The 14,345-nt window shown below is 35.8% G+C and overlaps 4 protein-coding genes and 1 long non-coding RNA gene across 5 annotated transcripts; 1 reads left to right on the top strand and 4 right to left on the bottom strand.

Annotated features, from left to right (window-relative positions):
- Positions 1 to 1,851: 1,851 nt before the first annotated feature.
- LOC133780426 (uncharacterized) lies at positions 1,852 to 3,359 on the bottom strand. The gene is made up of 6 exons (XR_009869305.1): positions 3,270 to 3,359; positions 2,918 to 3,172; positions 2,762 to 2,818; positions 2,410 to 2,683; positions 2,272 to 2,311; positions 1,852 to 2,124 (listed from the first exon to the last, which is right to left on the bottom strand). It is a non-coding gene; the product is annotated as an uncharacterized LOC133780426 (long non-coding RNA).
- A 70-nt stretch (positions 3,360 to 3,429) lies between these two features.
- LOC133779155 (uncharacterized) lies at positions 3,430 to 4,735 on the bottom strand. The gene is made up of 3 exons (XM_062219148.1): positions 3,952 to 4,735; positions 3,644 to 3,850; positions 3,430 to 3,552 (listed from the first exon to the last, which is right to left on the bottom strand). The coding sequence occupies exons 1-3, from the start codon at positions 4,582 to 4,584 to the stop codon at positions 3,430 to 3,432; spliced, it is 963 nt and encodes a 320-aa protein (XP_062075132.1). The 5' UTR covers positions 4,585 to 4,735.
- A 576-nt stretch (positions 4,736 to 5,311) lies between these two features.
- On the bottom strand, positions 5,312 to 7,000 carry LOC133834843 (uncharacterized). Its single transcript, XM_062264602.1, has 2 exons — positions 6,730 to 7,000; positions 5,312 to 6,646 (listed from the first exon to the last, which is right to left on the bottom strand). Exons 1-2 carry the CDS (start codon positions 6,832 to 6,834, stop codon positions 6,038 to 6,040), a joined length of 714 nt encoding a protein of 237 aa, XP_062120586.1. The 5' UTR covers positions 6,835 to 7,000; the 3' UTR covers positions 5,312 to 6,037.
- LOC133779154 (uncharacterized) lies at positions 6,996 to 7,786 on the bottom strand. The gene is made up of 2 exons (XM_062219147.1): positions 7,290 to 7,786; positions 6,996 to 7,200 (listed from the first exon to the last, which is right to left on the bottom strand). Exons 1-2 carry the CDS (start codon positions 7,784 to 7,786, stop codon positions 6,996 to 6,998), a joined length of 702 nt encoding a protein of 233 aa, XP_062075131.1.
- A 4,546-nt stretch (positions 7,787 to 12,332) lies between these two features.
- LOC133779153 (uncharacterized) lies at positions 12,333 to 13,373 on the top strand. Its single transcript, XM_062219146.1, has one exon. The coding sequence runs from the start codon at positions 12,333 to 12,335 to the stop codon at positions 13,371 to 13,373; it is 1,041 nt and encodes a 346-aa protein (XP_062075130.1).
- The last annotated feature ends 972 nt before the right edge of the window (positions 13,374 to 14,345 follow it).

The raw sequence follows: 14,345 nt of genomic DNA, 5'->3' as shown, positions 1-14,345 counted from the left end.
AAATAGAAAAAAAAAGGGGGGGTATAATGCCATTTTGAGAGCCCTAAACTTCTTTACTTTGGTTCAGCCACCCAAGCATTGAATAAGCCATTAGTCTGTATACTTTTTAGCCAAAAAAATCATAGAAAAAAGGGAGGAAAAAATCAGAGAAGAAAGCTAGAGGAAGAAGAAGAGCTACAAGGGAATAATGAAGAGAAGATTTCCATCATCTTGGTTTGCTTCTCTAAACTTTTCTTTTCCCTAGAATTTGATTTTTCCCATCTTTGAACTCTTTGAGATAATATTGATGATATATTGTTGTGATTTTGATAATTTGTATGAACTAACTTTCTTAAAATTAGGAATATTGATGAACCCTAATTTGTAGTAAAACCCATATTGTTGAATTTTAGTTATGCAATTTTCTTTTGTTCATTTATGCAATATTTGTTGTTAATTCTTGTTTGATATTGATAAACTTTAGTGAGATATAAGCTAATTAAAATTCTTTGAAATTAGTAGATAGGCTTATTTGATGCATGTTTGATTACCAAGTTATTCATAGTCAATATTATAGAGATATTTTATTCACCATACAAACTTATAAGATTGATAAATTGGATTAGTATAAGAATACATGGATTGAATTATGAGAACTTTAGTATGTGTATTTGGAAAGATGACATGTATAATTGTTTTGAAATCTTTGTTACAAGAGTAATTTTACTGTAAACTTTGTTTTACAACCATAGGGGTTGAAATGCAAATTAGGGGAATTCATTATTCCTAACTATTTTCATCAATTTATTACATCAAGTTATTTGTTCAAGACTATTTTTCTTACTATTTGTTCAAGTTAAATGTTAGTATTCAATTGCTTTAATTTTGTCAAGTACTATTGTGTTTTTAATTTAAATTTATATTTTTCAATCTTTGTGGAGACATTCTTACTAGCTATTTATTACTTGATTGACTACGTAGAAAATAATTCACTGCATAGGAAAAGTCTGACACAATGGTGCAGGGGAAGGGAGGTGGAAGACACTGATCAGCCATGGAATGCAGCAACAATGGAGTTGTAGTCGACGAGATTAAGATGGAAGAGGTGAAGATACCTGGGTGAAATGGAACATATGACAATTTCTAATAATGTTTAAGAAAGTTGTGGTGTACTATTTTTCAAATAAGACCCACTTTTGGAAATGAAGGGGTGTCTTTATAAAAATTAATATTTTAATAAATAAAATAAGATAAACTCAAAGTGTGAATATAACCCTTCTATACCACCATTATCATGGTGAGTTTATCTTCATTTTGAGACCTACTTTCCAATATATTTTTTCAAGTGTACATGTTTCACTAGAAGAAAAAATGTTATGGATAACTCTGAAAAAGTGCTATCGAAAACAGTTTATAACACTTTACCCATTGTTAACATAGCCCATGTTATTAAAAGTCTTGAATTTTTTATAATAATTTTCAAGTGTTATCAATAGTGTTATAATTAACTATTCTATAACAGTTTTTCTTTGTTACAAAATACATACAATAACTATGTATCAAGCTTATAAATATTTTGTTAAGAGATGATATTATTTAAGTGTTATAAAAAATGTTATTATAAATTCTTTTATAACATTTTGTGCTTGTTATATTTATTCAATAGTTAAACATTATGCTTATTTCATGTCATTATTTAAGTGTTATAAAAATGTTATTATAGATTTTTTATAACATTTTGTGCTTGTTATTATTATATTAATGATAACTTTTGGTTATATTTGTTATTTTTTTATTTATATTATATTTTAATAAAATTTATTTTTTTTCCTTGATAACAATATAATGATAAAAAAAAAAAGCATTAGATCTTAAAAAATGTCAATATCATCATATTAGGTAACTTGGTCCAAATACATATTTCACTTAAGTGAACCATCTTTCAAAAAGTAAAGTTTAGAGAATCAAAGTCATCATAATAAACTTCTAGCTAAAATTTGAAAAAACTTTCATGTTTCACTTTAAAAGTGAACAACGAAATCCAAAGATATTTTGATGCTTTGTTATTTGCACTAGATTTGAAAGCCTATTTCCGAGCTCAAAAAGTGTGCCATGACCTTCCATTTGTTTCCATCTATCTGTGTCCTGGTCAGAAATGAAACAACAACAACAATATTAAACCACTATTAATGTTAAAAGACATAAATATTATATTCATGCATGGTTTATACTACTAAAGCAAGCCAACAAGATATTTTCCATTATAAAGAGTACAAGGAAAAGAAAATACACCTCAAGAGCCTAACTATATGAAGTATGGCATCACAACCAACTGCATTAGAATGCAAAATAAACATAATTAAATTACTTAGACATATATAAAAAAACAAATAGTAGAGTAGTAATGTAGAGTTTGCAAAATATACTTACTTGGTCAGTTCATTCTCACTTTTTCAGTTCGCCAAGAAATTATACTACCAATAGCATCTTCCATATGGAAAATGTTAGATGTAGGCCTCCAAAGAAATGCATTGGGTTTCCTTGCAAAATCTATTCCCACTTTCATGGCATTTGGACCAAGAGGAACATGATGGACCTCATCTTTTGGGTCACTTGAAATGAAGTGTCCATCTGCAATAATATCTCCAGATCCAGTCCAATCCAATATTTTGCATTTTTTGCCATAAATGTTATCCCTTACACTCTTTAAGAATAGTGGCAATAGTTAGAATTCATTTATAAAAAGTGGAGAAAGTTTAAGACTTAATGATTAGGAAATTACCACAGGAGATGATGGAACATGGGCATTTGATTACTCCCCACTTTGAACAGGTTCATTCTATAGTGATATTATACATCAGCCATTAGTTGAATGGAAAACTAGTTTAACATAAAAAACACTAATTATAACCGAATTCATGAAAAAAAAATAACTTACCTGATTTTTTAGTAAAGATTGAATTAGTTGCTCCATGTGTGACATTCTATCCTTCAAGTCATTACATTGATCTTTTATTTGAATCATGTGATCATCTCGTTCAGAAAAAATTTCCAACTTTGACCGAGTAACTCCTCTTCCAAAAGCCCTCAAATATGTATTCTTTTCAGGGCCAAGGACCTTTGTTAGAATGTCATCATTAACACTTGTAGTTGAAGAAATAGTTAGATCTTTTTTATATTCTTCCACTAAATCCTGAAAATATATATGTAAAATCAACAATGGTAATAGTTAGATGAAAAGTATGTAATAAAAACAAATAAAATCATAATTAAATAAAGTTAGTTCATACAAAAGCTTCAGCCACTTCTAAATTTACAGGTTGACCATTTTTCTTCTTATGTGCCTTAGTCCAAACATCAACTCTAGAAGGTGCTTCTTTGCTTACACTATTATTAACCTAGCAAAGGATGTAAAAAATATTAATTAAAATTTGAGATAAAATCAATTTCTTATAAATCACATACAAATAGATCTAATTTTACCAATTCTTCAGTCAAGCGTGCAAATGCTTTACGGCTACAAGTGTGAGGCAATTGCTTTGTCCGTATCTTTCTGAATTTCTCACTTTTGGCCTATTAGAATCAAGGATTAATGATAATAGTATTAATCATAAATGAACTTGAATTTGTAATAAGTTTAGAACAAAAATTGAAATTAAGGTACCTTAAACTCAGCACTAGTTTTTTCTCTAACATAACTTTTCCACTCAATTTCTGAGTTGATGTTATCAGGTTTCAGGTTCATTCTTGCTTCTTCATTGGGTGCCTTCCTCAGTTTAGAAACCAATCTTGATTTAAAAGCTCTCCAAAGATCTGCCATTGTTCTAAAGACATAGTACTTTTGCCATTCTTTGTCAACCTTATATCTTGCCTAGTAAAAAATTAAACATGCAAATATATTAGTGTCAAAAAAATGTAGCAAACTATATGATCATAAAAAATAGTACAATAAATATTGATTAGACTTTATACCTGTATAGATTTCCATAAAACTTCTTTCATTCCTGGAGTGATCTTCCTCCAATCAGTTATTGTTATTGGCACAATTTCTCTCACAAGTGCTCCTAAAAAAGAAGACAATTTTATCGATGTTGTACCAATTGGTTGTCCTTTGGAATTAAACTTCACTTCCAAACGACCATCACTATTAGTTGCAATAGACTTCATTTTAGTTGGACCTCTTGTTCTCTTTTTTGTACGTTCTTCTATGTGGTCAACAACACAGTTATCAGCAATAGATTTTGATGAGCTTCCAAGATCTTGTACCCCTAATGATTGTAGGCGAGGTGACTTTCGTGTTGCCATTAATGACCCATGATTATCTTCTATAGGAGTTTTATGTGTTTTCCCAAGCACCCTTTTGTGAGATCCCCTAGTATTGGCTGGTGGTGAATCTAACATTGGAGTAGATGAAGTTTGAGTGGGTGTTTTCGCCAATGTATGATAAAAGCTAATGAGTGGTGTTAATTGCTCTGTGTCAAATGTTTTTTTCCTAAGTGACCTCTTTCTCTTAGTGGAGCTTATATGGGTTGTGGTTGTTTCTAGATCTTCGGAAGAGTCTTCTCTTACTATCATCTTTCGTTGTGATGTCATTTTTGGAGGCATATTTTGTGGTAGTACCTGATTTAATGCATGAAACTAGTTAACTCAACATTAATGTATGAAATCAAGTCCAACATTAATAAAATTATTTTCCCACCATTTAAATGAAAGACTATGGTGTAGGAAATGTTCCAGTTGTAATAATATATATATATGTTTATGGTGCCCAGTTTTTTTCTTATCTCTCCACTCTTTTGTTTTCTTGGTGCATTTTTTTAAAGGGCAATTATTTAATCTCTCACCTCATTTGAGGTTTTTGATCCCTTAGCAACTTTGCCCACTAAAAAGCAGGGTTAAGTAATTTAGTGAAACTTGCAATGCAATTTGTTGTTATGTACTTTTATTTAATTAAAATAATGTCTCATGAAAGTAACAAATAAAATAATCACAAAACAAAAACATGAAAAAATAAATTGATGGCCTAACACATCACAGAACAAAAACAATCCAATCCAGATTGAAAACTAGTAAAAGCAACTTGAATTAACTTCCCAAGCATCATTGAAAATATGTGGAATAAATACCCATTAAGGCCTATAATGAAAACCATAGTCAAATTCAACATATTTATTTTCCTTTTATCTACTGCTATTTTTAGTGAATATGCAATCTCAGTATATACGTCAGCCCTACTTCATTTTCTGCACATACCATTTTTGTATTTTGAAGTAAAAATAAATATTATGTTTTTTTAAAATTTAATGTTTATATATTTATTTTTCTTGTTTATATTTGCAGTGACTTTGTGTGCTGGTCTAATTTAATTGTATGTCAGACTAGTAGCTTAAAAAGTTAAGCCATTGGGGTTTGCTCATGTTTTCTATGCTCATATAACTACTACTAGGAAGTTGGCACTTGTCTAAAACTGCCAACAGCCTGGAGTAAGCAACCTGAATTTGTTTTTCAATCTCTTTTTTTCTTTTTTGCTTGGTCTTTCCATTTATGTCCTTTCTCACCACTACAGATACAAACTTTACCTACCCTTAAGGTTTCCATTTATCAGGTTATATTCAGTTTTCATTTTTAATTCATCAATTTTTCTAGTTTTGGTGCATTCATCCATATCAACCTTTCATGTTAACAATCAGTCTTGACATCCTTAGTTGCTCTATATTTCCTGATGCTGAACACTCAAGTGCCCAAATAGCCTAAATCGCCTACCTAGTACTTATCCTTATTCACTCTAAATGCTTGGCTGGTTATTAATCTATGTAAAATGGCAGCTATTGGAAGCAACTGCTAGAGCTGTTCAGCCAGTGCTGGAGCTGGGAAAATTTAATGTTTATATATTTATTTTTCTTGTTTATATAATACTAGTAAGAATACTTACTAGTTATACTAGTTATACTAAAATGAGAATACAGCCACCATAAGTCCCATATGGGAAATGAACATAACAACTAACAAGTACAAGTACTACAAGATTAGTTCAATTGTCAATAAAACAACATGATATTCAAACTAACGTGGCCTCACAATCCACTCTCACATATTGATCTTCTTCAAGTACATCATCAAACTCAGTTTCAAAATTTTCTTCTGAAATGATAGGCATATACTCATGCTTATCATAATATTCCAAGTCATACAATCCTCTGGGGGGTGCCCTTAACACCACATACCAACTGGAAGAATCATGTTCTCTAGAGTAGAAAACTTGTTTAGCTTGTGAAGCTAAAATGAAAGGGTCTTTAACAAATTGTGATTGACTTTGGTGCAGGTTTACTAATGTAAGACCATCTTCTACCCTAACACCATTAGGAACATTAGCCCAATGACATTTGAAAATTGGAATTTGAACTGTGTAATAATCTAACAAGATTATCTCTTTCAGGACCCCATAGTAGGAAACTACACCAGCAACTTGCGATATATCTTTAGTACTAGATCTGCACATGGTTGTTGCATCAATGGAAACACCACTATTTTGTGTAGACTTCTCAATATCCTTTACATGGAATCTTTGACCATTGATAATAAATCCTGTGTAAGATATTGCTTGTTTTCTGGGTCCATATGCTAGCCATTTCAACAAATTTTTTTCTTCAGCCACATCAATAGGAACCTGTTATTAAATATAGTTTTCAATTAGTCATATCCCTCAACTTAACACACTAAGCTAAATCAGTTCAGAATGAACTAGTTTACCTTTTCCTTCAGCCATTTTGGAAATGTCTCTACATGTCTTTTCCAAAGTAAGCCACTATTTCTCTCATAAATTTTGTTTGTTTTCCTTAACTCCTCCATATGCATCCTAATTTATTCAAATAAAATGGCTAAAATCACTTAATTTTGAACATAAAAACTAACAATTAGGACCCATCATGGACTTACTCTATAAAAGGCTCTACAATAGATGTGTTCAGCAGAACATATCGGTGTGCAATTTCTATCCACTCATCTGTTATCGTAATTTATTTTTTCCCAAAAATTGGACGACCTTCAAGTAACACATCATTGGCCCACTCTTCATTACGACCTTTTTTTGTGTTCAATTCACCTGTTCTGTTAATGAATTCATTACAAAAAATCACACACTCATCTGCAAGATAAGACTCTGCAATACAACCTTCAGGCCTTGCTCGATTTCTGACATATTCTTTGAGTGTTTTCATACGTCTATCACATCAGATATTAGTACATCATTAATAAACTATCCATATATCACAATAAATATAAAAGAATAATAATTTTTTTTATTAATTCACCTCTCAAAGGGATACATCCATCGAAATTGAATCGATCCACATAATCGTGCTTCTCGTCCAATATGAATCACCAAGTGAATCATGACATCAAAAAATGATGGTGGAAAGAATCTCTCAAACAAGCATAACGTTTCAGCAACTTCATTTTCAAATGTCATCAAGCTCTCCCTGTCAATAACTCGTTGACATATTCGATTGAAGAATGCACATAATCTTATTATAGCATCCCTTGGACCCTTAGGCATCAATCCTCTTATTGCAACTGGTAGTAATTGTTGCATCAAAATGTGACAATCGTGTGACTTAAGACCCACAAGCTTGCATTGTTCCATTGAAACACAATTTCGAATATTTGAACTATACCCATCTGGTACCTTCAACAAGAACAAACGTTCACAAAATAAGTGTTTCTCGTCCTTTGAAAGTGTATGTATAGCTGGTGGAAGGTAGTTTCTCGTCCCTTGCTCTTGTGGGTGTAATCCACTCCTAATACCCATTCATTATCCTTGGTGCACTTCCAAGATCTTCTTTTCCATCAAACCAACTTTTTTTAGTTCGAAATTGATGGTTTGTTTGAAGAAATTTCTGATGGCCTCGAAATGAAAACTTTGAGCTATGTTTTAACCACTCTGAATGTGTATCTTTACCACATAAAGGACAACTACAATACCCCTTAGTTTTACATCCAGCAAGATTCCCATAAGCTGGAAAATCTTGGATGGTCCACATCAAAATTGCTCTCAACATGAAAGTTGTGTTATCAAAAGAATCATGAACTTCAACTCCCTCATTCCATAATACATTCAAGTCCTCTATGAGTGGTTCTAAATATACATCAATGTCATTTCCAGGTTGCTACGGTCCTGGAATTAACAATGACAATAAAACATTTTCTTGTTTCATGCATAACCATGGGGGCAAGTTATACATAACCATCATCACAGGCCAAACACTATATTTACTACTCAAATTACTAAAAGGATTGAATCCATCTGTAGAAAGTCCAAGTCTAAGATTTCGTTCTTCTTTTGAAAAAGAAGGCCATTTCTCATGCACTAACTCCCAAGCAATATAATCTACAGGGTGACGCATTTTCCCATCGTTACTCTTATTATTGTGATGCCACCTTAAATTCTTAGCCATTGTTTTTTATCTAAACATTCGTTTGAACCTTGGGATTATAGGAAAATACCTCAAAACTTTTGCAGGGACACCTTTCCGAACCTTGCCAGTAAGCTTGTCTGACATCCAACGAGAAGTTCCACATGTTGGACAATTTTCCAACGTCTCTTTATCTTTTCTAAATAGACAACAATCATTTACACATGCATGAATCCTTTCATATCCTAACTCGAATGCTCGAAGAAATTTTCTCACTGAGTACATAGACTTGAGGAGCACATTATCAAAAGGTAGCATATCATGGAAAAGCCCTAGCATTTCATCAAAACATTTATCCGACAATCCATTAGAAGTCTTAAGCTTATACAAAGAAACAATTGTAGATAACTTGGTGTATTTTGTGCACTGTGGATATAATGGAATTTCTGCATCTTCTAATTTTTTGGTGAAATTGTCATCAGGGCCTTCTACACGTTCGTCAAAATCATAGTCATCAAGATTTGTAGCACTAAACACATTATAAGCATCAAAATGATTCATTTCATCAATATCATCACTTCTAGATACTTCTTCCCCATGATGAAACCATATTTTCTAAGTTGGATCGATCCCATTTATGATCAAATGCTCATAAAAGAATGCTAACATCTTGGTGACTTAAGTTTCGACACACTTTGCAGGGACACAATAATTTTTTTGGATAATTAGCCTCTTTCTCTATTGTCTCTACAAAACTCTTAGCGCCTTGCTTATACTCATCTGAGGCTCTACAATTAAATGAAAAATATATACTCAAAATTATTAGAGAAAGGTATAACCTATCTGTCTATGAATTTATTAACTTAATATTTACTAAGTCCTCAATTCTTATTACCTGTTGAACTGTAACCAACTTTTATCAAACATGATGTCCAAAGTTGGTAATAAGAGCCTATATATCTTCCTTTTTGAAACCTTTCTTCTGTGAGAAGGGACAAGAAGAAAACTAACATATATGAAACAAGAAGTACAAAAGGCTATGCTATATGTGTATGCCAACACACAATAAGTACATTCATACAAGTATTGCTGTTCTAATGAAACCAGTCAAACAAACAAACACAATTCAATTATAGGATATCAAACACTGTTTTTGTTTAATTGTCAAATTTTTACTTAATTAAATAAAAAACTATTTAATTTTTTTTAAGTGTTACCAATCAGCACCCAAATGTTATTATCTTTTTTTGTTACAAATTTATATATATAAATTAATATAATAATTCATTTGTTGTCCCTGCATGAACCTAAATTGAAATACATTCTAAGTGTTTATTTTTTTCTCAAGCATTCTCAGTGTTTGTTGAAATAGTTCATCCTGTAATGTTTGTTGCTTTGTATACAAATAGGTAACGAAACATTCAGCTTCAATAGTATATTTGATGCTTTGTATACAAATAGACGTATGTCTTGTGTACATATTATATATTATATCGTATATGTAATCTATTAATCAGTTTCAGATGAATAATCAACTTTCAGGCTCTGCATCATTATCTTCAATTCCATCATCTTATGGTGGATTGTGTCATCAAATAGAGCCCCCTTCAAACCAAAAATTGTACCAAAACTATCCATCACTGAGGCCACTACAAGAGAAGGCATGTACAAATATTTCATTACATAAATATATATAATCATACTATAATGTTATGTTGACCACTTGCTATTATAGGTCATCGGCATGAAGCGGCAACCACCAACGCTTCATATGGAGGAAAATCGTGTGATGGGTTGATATGTTTGCCTATACCAAGTCCCTTTGGTTCAATCTCACAGGCACATACCAGAACAGACAAGCTTATTTAATCGTGGCATGTGATACAACCTTAACTTCACTATGCCAATGCCTAGGTTTGAATTATTTGGTAGCTTAATCTGGCCTTTTAATAATTTGTCATGTTCTTTTCAAATGTTTAGCCAATTGTTTTGCTATGTAATTATTACTATATATCTTTTCTAAAAAATAATGGAAAAGGGGATGTCCCAATTGAATTTAATCACTTGAACAACTGCATCACAAAAACTTACATGTGCTACTACAGCAGCTATTACCACATATGCTTCAGTTTAAAGTAAGAGTAATATATAGTTTCATAGTTATATAATTTTGAATAGTATATATGACCTTTTCAACTTTCACTTTGTAATGTGTTGGGCCCAAAATGTTCGGCCAAAAAACTCTTTCCTCATTTATCAAATATTCACAACGGAACGTTTTGGCAAAGAAAAGTTCCGAAGGCAGAAGCTGTGGGTCAGAGGCGATCTGCGCCTCCGACCCCTGAGCGAGACATTCAAAGTCGGTATTTTTGGAGGGAAATTCAGTTATTTCTTCCCCCCCCCCCCCATTCCAGGGTTCACTTGAACCAACTAACTGCTTTGCATATTTTTCCCTATAAATATAAGATTCTTAGAAGGGAAATGGATCGAACTTTGAACTGACTTAAGCATTGGAGTGTCTTTCTTGCAGGTGATCCCGACGAGTCAAAGACAAACCTCATCACCGGAATAGTAGCAGGTCATCATTCATCATTGGGTTTTACTTCCAGATACAGAAAGACAAATTGTTGCACCAACAATTGGCGCCGTCTGTGGGAAACGGAAAAACATCTCTGCCATAGCCACGTAGTCAAAACAAGAAATCAAGATCCTCTATGAACCCTGAAATCATGCCACCAAAAGGCAACGGAGTTTCGGGCCCAGTCGCACAGAATGTGTTGCCTGTTGGAAGCGAGCCAGCAGCGGTCCGACGACGCAATTAAGACATTGGCCGAAGCTCAAGCTAGGCTCGAAGCCGAGATCGCAGAGCTGCGCAAATCCGCTGACACAACACGCCACACCCAAGCTCACAACAATCTTGATTCTGGCAGATATGAAGTTCCAACCGACCACGTTAATTCCCCTCATCAAAACATGAACCCAGGCAACGAAAATTCTTAGGGCATCCCGCCATCCTCCGGGGCCGAAGAGCGACAAGCCCCAACCTCTGACATGCATGGGTGGATGGAAGCAGAACCCACTGGATCCGCTCAGCCAGGAGCTGAAATCTGGCCTCAACGCACCACACCTCAAGCCGTGCACGATTCCCCCTTTGAAGGTCGTGTTCCCTCAATTCGGTTCTTAGACAGCTGGAAAGAAGACATGATGAGGGAAATGATGCACAAGTTCTCAGATGGACGATCAGCCTACGCCACCGACCATTTGGATCTAGTATCAAGAACCACTGAGAAATCTCCTTTCTCGGAGTGGATCCAGAATGAGCCAAAGCCTCGAGACTTCGTCATCACCTCCCTGCTTGCGTTCAATGGAAAAGGAGATCCATTGAACCATCTATTCCAATTTCCACAAAAGATGGCATTAGAAGCTAATAACGAAGCCATTCAATGCAAAGTCTTTTCAACGACTTTCTCCAGGCCAGCTCTGTTATGGTTCCGACAATTAAAACCTGGGTCACTCAATAATTTTAGTGATCTCCGACGGACCTTCTTACAGCAATACAACGCAAACCGAGAGGCACCCAAAACAATGGCCAATCTCTATCGGATTGAGCAGGGGGAGAATGAACATCAGAAAGCATACTTACAGCGTTTCATTGACCTCGTGCATCAAATCCACGACGTCGACCCACTCACCGCAGTAAATCTCTTCGTCAAAAGCTTGCAGGTGGGATCTCTCTTACATGAAAATCTCACCATGACACCACCATATGACATGGCAGACGTGCAGACCCGAGCCGAGGACGTCTTCAGGGTATTAGAATTTTGAGAGCGCGCACAGAAGAAGTCTGCACTCATCTCTGCTCCTCCAACAAATAATCCTCCACCACCTGCTAGGGATGACAAGAGGAAGCGAAACCAAACAGATCACACGAAAGAAGGAAAAATGCCAAGACAGGATCGACAGTCATCACGATACCCATCCTTCGAATACACCATCCTGCAAGAAGTCATTTATGAAGAAAATAAAGACAGACCAATCTGGCGAGAGCTCTACAAAATTACCACTCCTTCTGACAGAAGGGATAAAAGCAGATACTGTCTCTTCCACAAAGGTCATGGTCATACGATCGTTGAATGCCATAATTTGAACAATCAGATCCAAGCCCTCATGAGGAGTGGGAGGCTTACCCAATACATCAAGGAGACGAGCAGACCAAGCGCCTCGCGGCATAACCCCGCTTCTGCCCCTGCTCCACAAGCGTCATACCCCGTGCACGCAACCTCTGACAGCACACAGGAGCCACTTAAGCAAGTCCCTATGATCCACGGGATCATAGAATCCACTGACAATCAAGAGCATACAACCAAAATCCATAAAAGGATGGAGGAACGAGTGAAGCGATACAAATCATTAGGCCACGTGGTCAACCTCGTCACTCCAGAAGACAGAAGCTACCCAGCCTCTGCAATCACCTTCACCGATGCTGACCTGAAGGGCGTACACCTACCCCATGATGATCCACTCGTCCTTTCCCTACAGGTTGACCATTGCCAAATGGGCAGAGTTCTGATCGACGGGGGCAGTGGAGTCGACATCCTCTTCTGGGAAGCCTTCCAGAAGATGGGGCTAGAGGAGAATCATATCCGCCCCTCCACCACGCCCATTTTGGGCTTCAACAGCCAAAGAGTATATCCGAAGGGCGTCATTCGCTTAACTGTGGTGGCCGTAGAACGCGCCTTGCCAGTAGACTTTCTCATTATAGATTCCACCACAAGCTACAACCCCATCATGGGGAGAAATTTGATCCACTGGATGCAGGGGGTAGTCTCAACTCTACATCAGGTGATGCGGTGTCAATCATTCAACGGGCCCTACACAGTCGACATTAAAGGCTGCCAGAAGCAGGCCAAAAAGTGCTTCCTTACCCTAAAAGAAATAAATAGCTCTGGCACTGCTTCCCATGACAACTCCCCTGACAAATAGCAATTACAGCAGGACCTACCAGCGTGCCTAAAAGGAATCGATCTAGAGGAAGACCAAGAAAAACCCCAAGTTACACTAGATACCTTAGAACAAGTGGGTCTAGACGACGTTGACCCCTCTAAGGCAATGCTGGTAAGTACCAAGCTCTCTGGAGAAGAGAGGCAGACCCTCATACGATTTCTCAAGACCAGAATGAGAACTTTCGCCTGGACTCCACATGACATGCCCGGAATAGACCCTTCTGTCATGAGTCACAGCCTAAATATCTCCAACAACTTCCCACCCGTCAAGCAGAAGCAGAGGAGGTTCGCTCCAGAGGTGAATCAAGTCATACAAGAGGAGGTCCAATGGCTCCTAAGCACCGGGGCAATCGAAGAATGCTTACACCCCAGTTGGCTTGCCAACCCCGTCGTGGTCCCAATGAAGAATGGGAAAAAGAGAGTATGCATAGACTACACAAATTTAAACAAAGCATGTCCTAAGGATAGCTACCCTCTACCGATGATCGATCAGATGATAGACGCCACGGCAGGATATGAAAGAATGAGCTTCCTTGACACTTACTCTGGATACAATCAGATCCCCTTGAAATCAGAGGATCAGATTCATACGGCTTTCATAACAGAAGGTGGTTTATATTGCTACAAAGTTATGCCCTTCGGTCTAAAGAATGCAGGCGCAACATACCAAAGGCTGATGCACAAGCTGTTTTCCTCATTACTCGGGAGAAATATGGAGGTTTATATTGACGACATGGTCATCAAGTCCAAACAAAGCTCTTCACATATAGATGACTTGACCGAGTGTTTTAACATCCTCGATGCATATAAAATGAAATTAAACCCCTCCAAATGCGTCTTTGGGGTGTCCTCTGGACAGTTCTTGGGGTACGTCGTCAGTCAGGGGGCATCGAGGCGAATCCAACACAGATTGCGTCCCTCTCAGAAGTCAAAGAGCCCCGAACCATCCGAG

Source organism: Humulus lupulus, chromosome 5 (assembly GCF_963169125.1).
Source record: "Humulus lupulus chromosome 5, drHumLupu1.1, whole genome shotgun sequence".
In the NCBI taxonomy this organism is placed as follows: Eukaryota; Viridiplantae; Streptophyta; class Magnoliopsida; order Rosales; family Cannabaceae; genus Humulus; species Humulus lupulus.
This window is presented reverse-complemented; position numbering and strand designations above follow the sequence as displayed.

Excerpts from the sequence above, each read along its gene's own strand:
- LOC133779155 (XM_062219148.1), bottom strand. The coding sequence starts at position 4,584 with ATGCCTCCAAAAATGACATCACAACGAAAGATGATAGTAAGAGAAGAC. Across the intron at positions 3,851-3,951 it reads TTTTATGGAAATCTATACAG|GCAAGATATAAGGTTGACAA; the intron begins GTATAAAGTCTA and ends ATTTTTTACTAG. Across the intron at positions 3,553-3,643 it reads AAACTAGTGCTGAGTTTAAG|GCCAAAAGTGAGAAATTCAG; the intron begins GTACCTTAATTT and ends TGATTCTAATAG.
- LOC133834843 (XM_062264602.1), bottom strand. The coding sequence starts at position 6,834 with ATGCATATGGAGGAGTTAAGGAAAACAAACAAAATTTATGAGAGAAAT. Across the intron at positions 6,647-6,729 it reads CAAAATGGCTGAAGGAAAAG|GTTCCTATTGATGTGGCTGA; the intron begins GTAAACTAGTTC and ends ATTTAATAACAG.
- LOC133779154 (XM_062219147.1), bottom strand. The coding sequence starts at position 7,786 with ATGGGTATTAGGAGTGGATTACACCCACAAGAGCAAGGGACGAGAAAC. Across the intron at positions 7,201-7,289 it reads TGGATGTATCCCTTTGAGAG|ACGTATGAAAACACTCAAAG; the intron begins GTGAATTAATAA and ends CTGATGTGATAG.
- LOC133779153 (XM_062219146.1), top strand. The coding sequence starts at position 12,333 with ATGCCAAGACAGGATCGACAGTCATCACGATACCCATCCTTCGAATAC.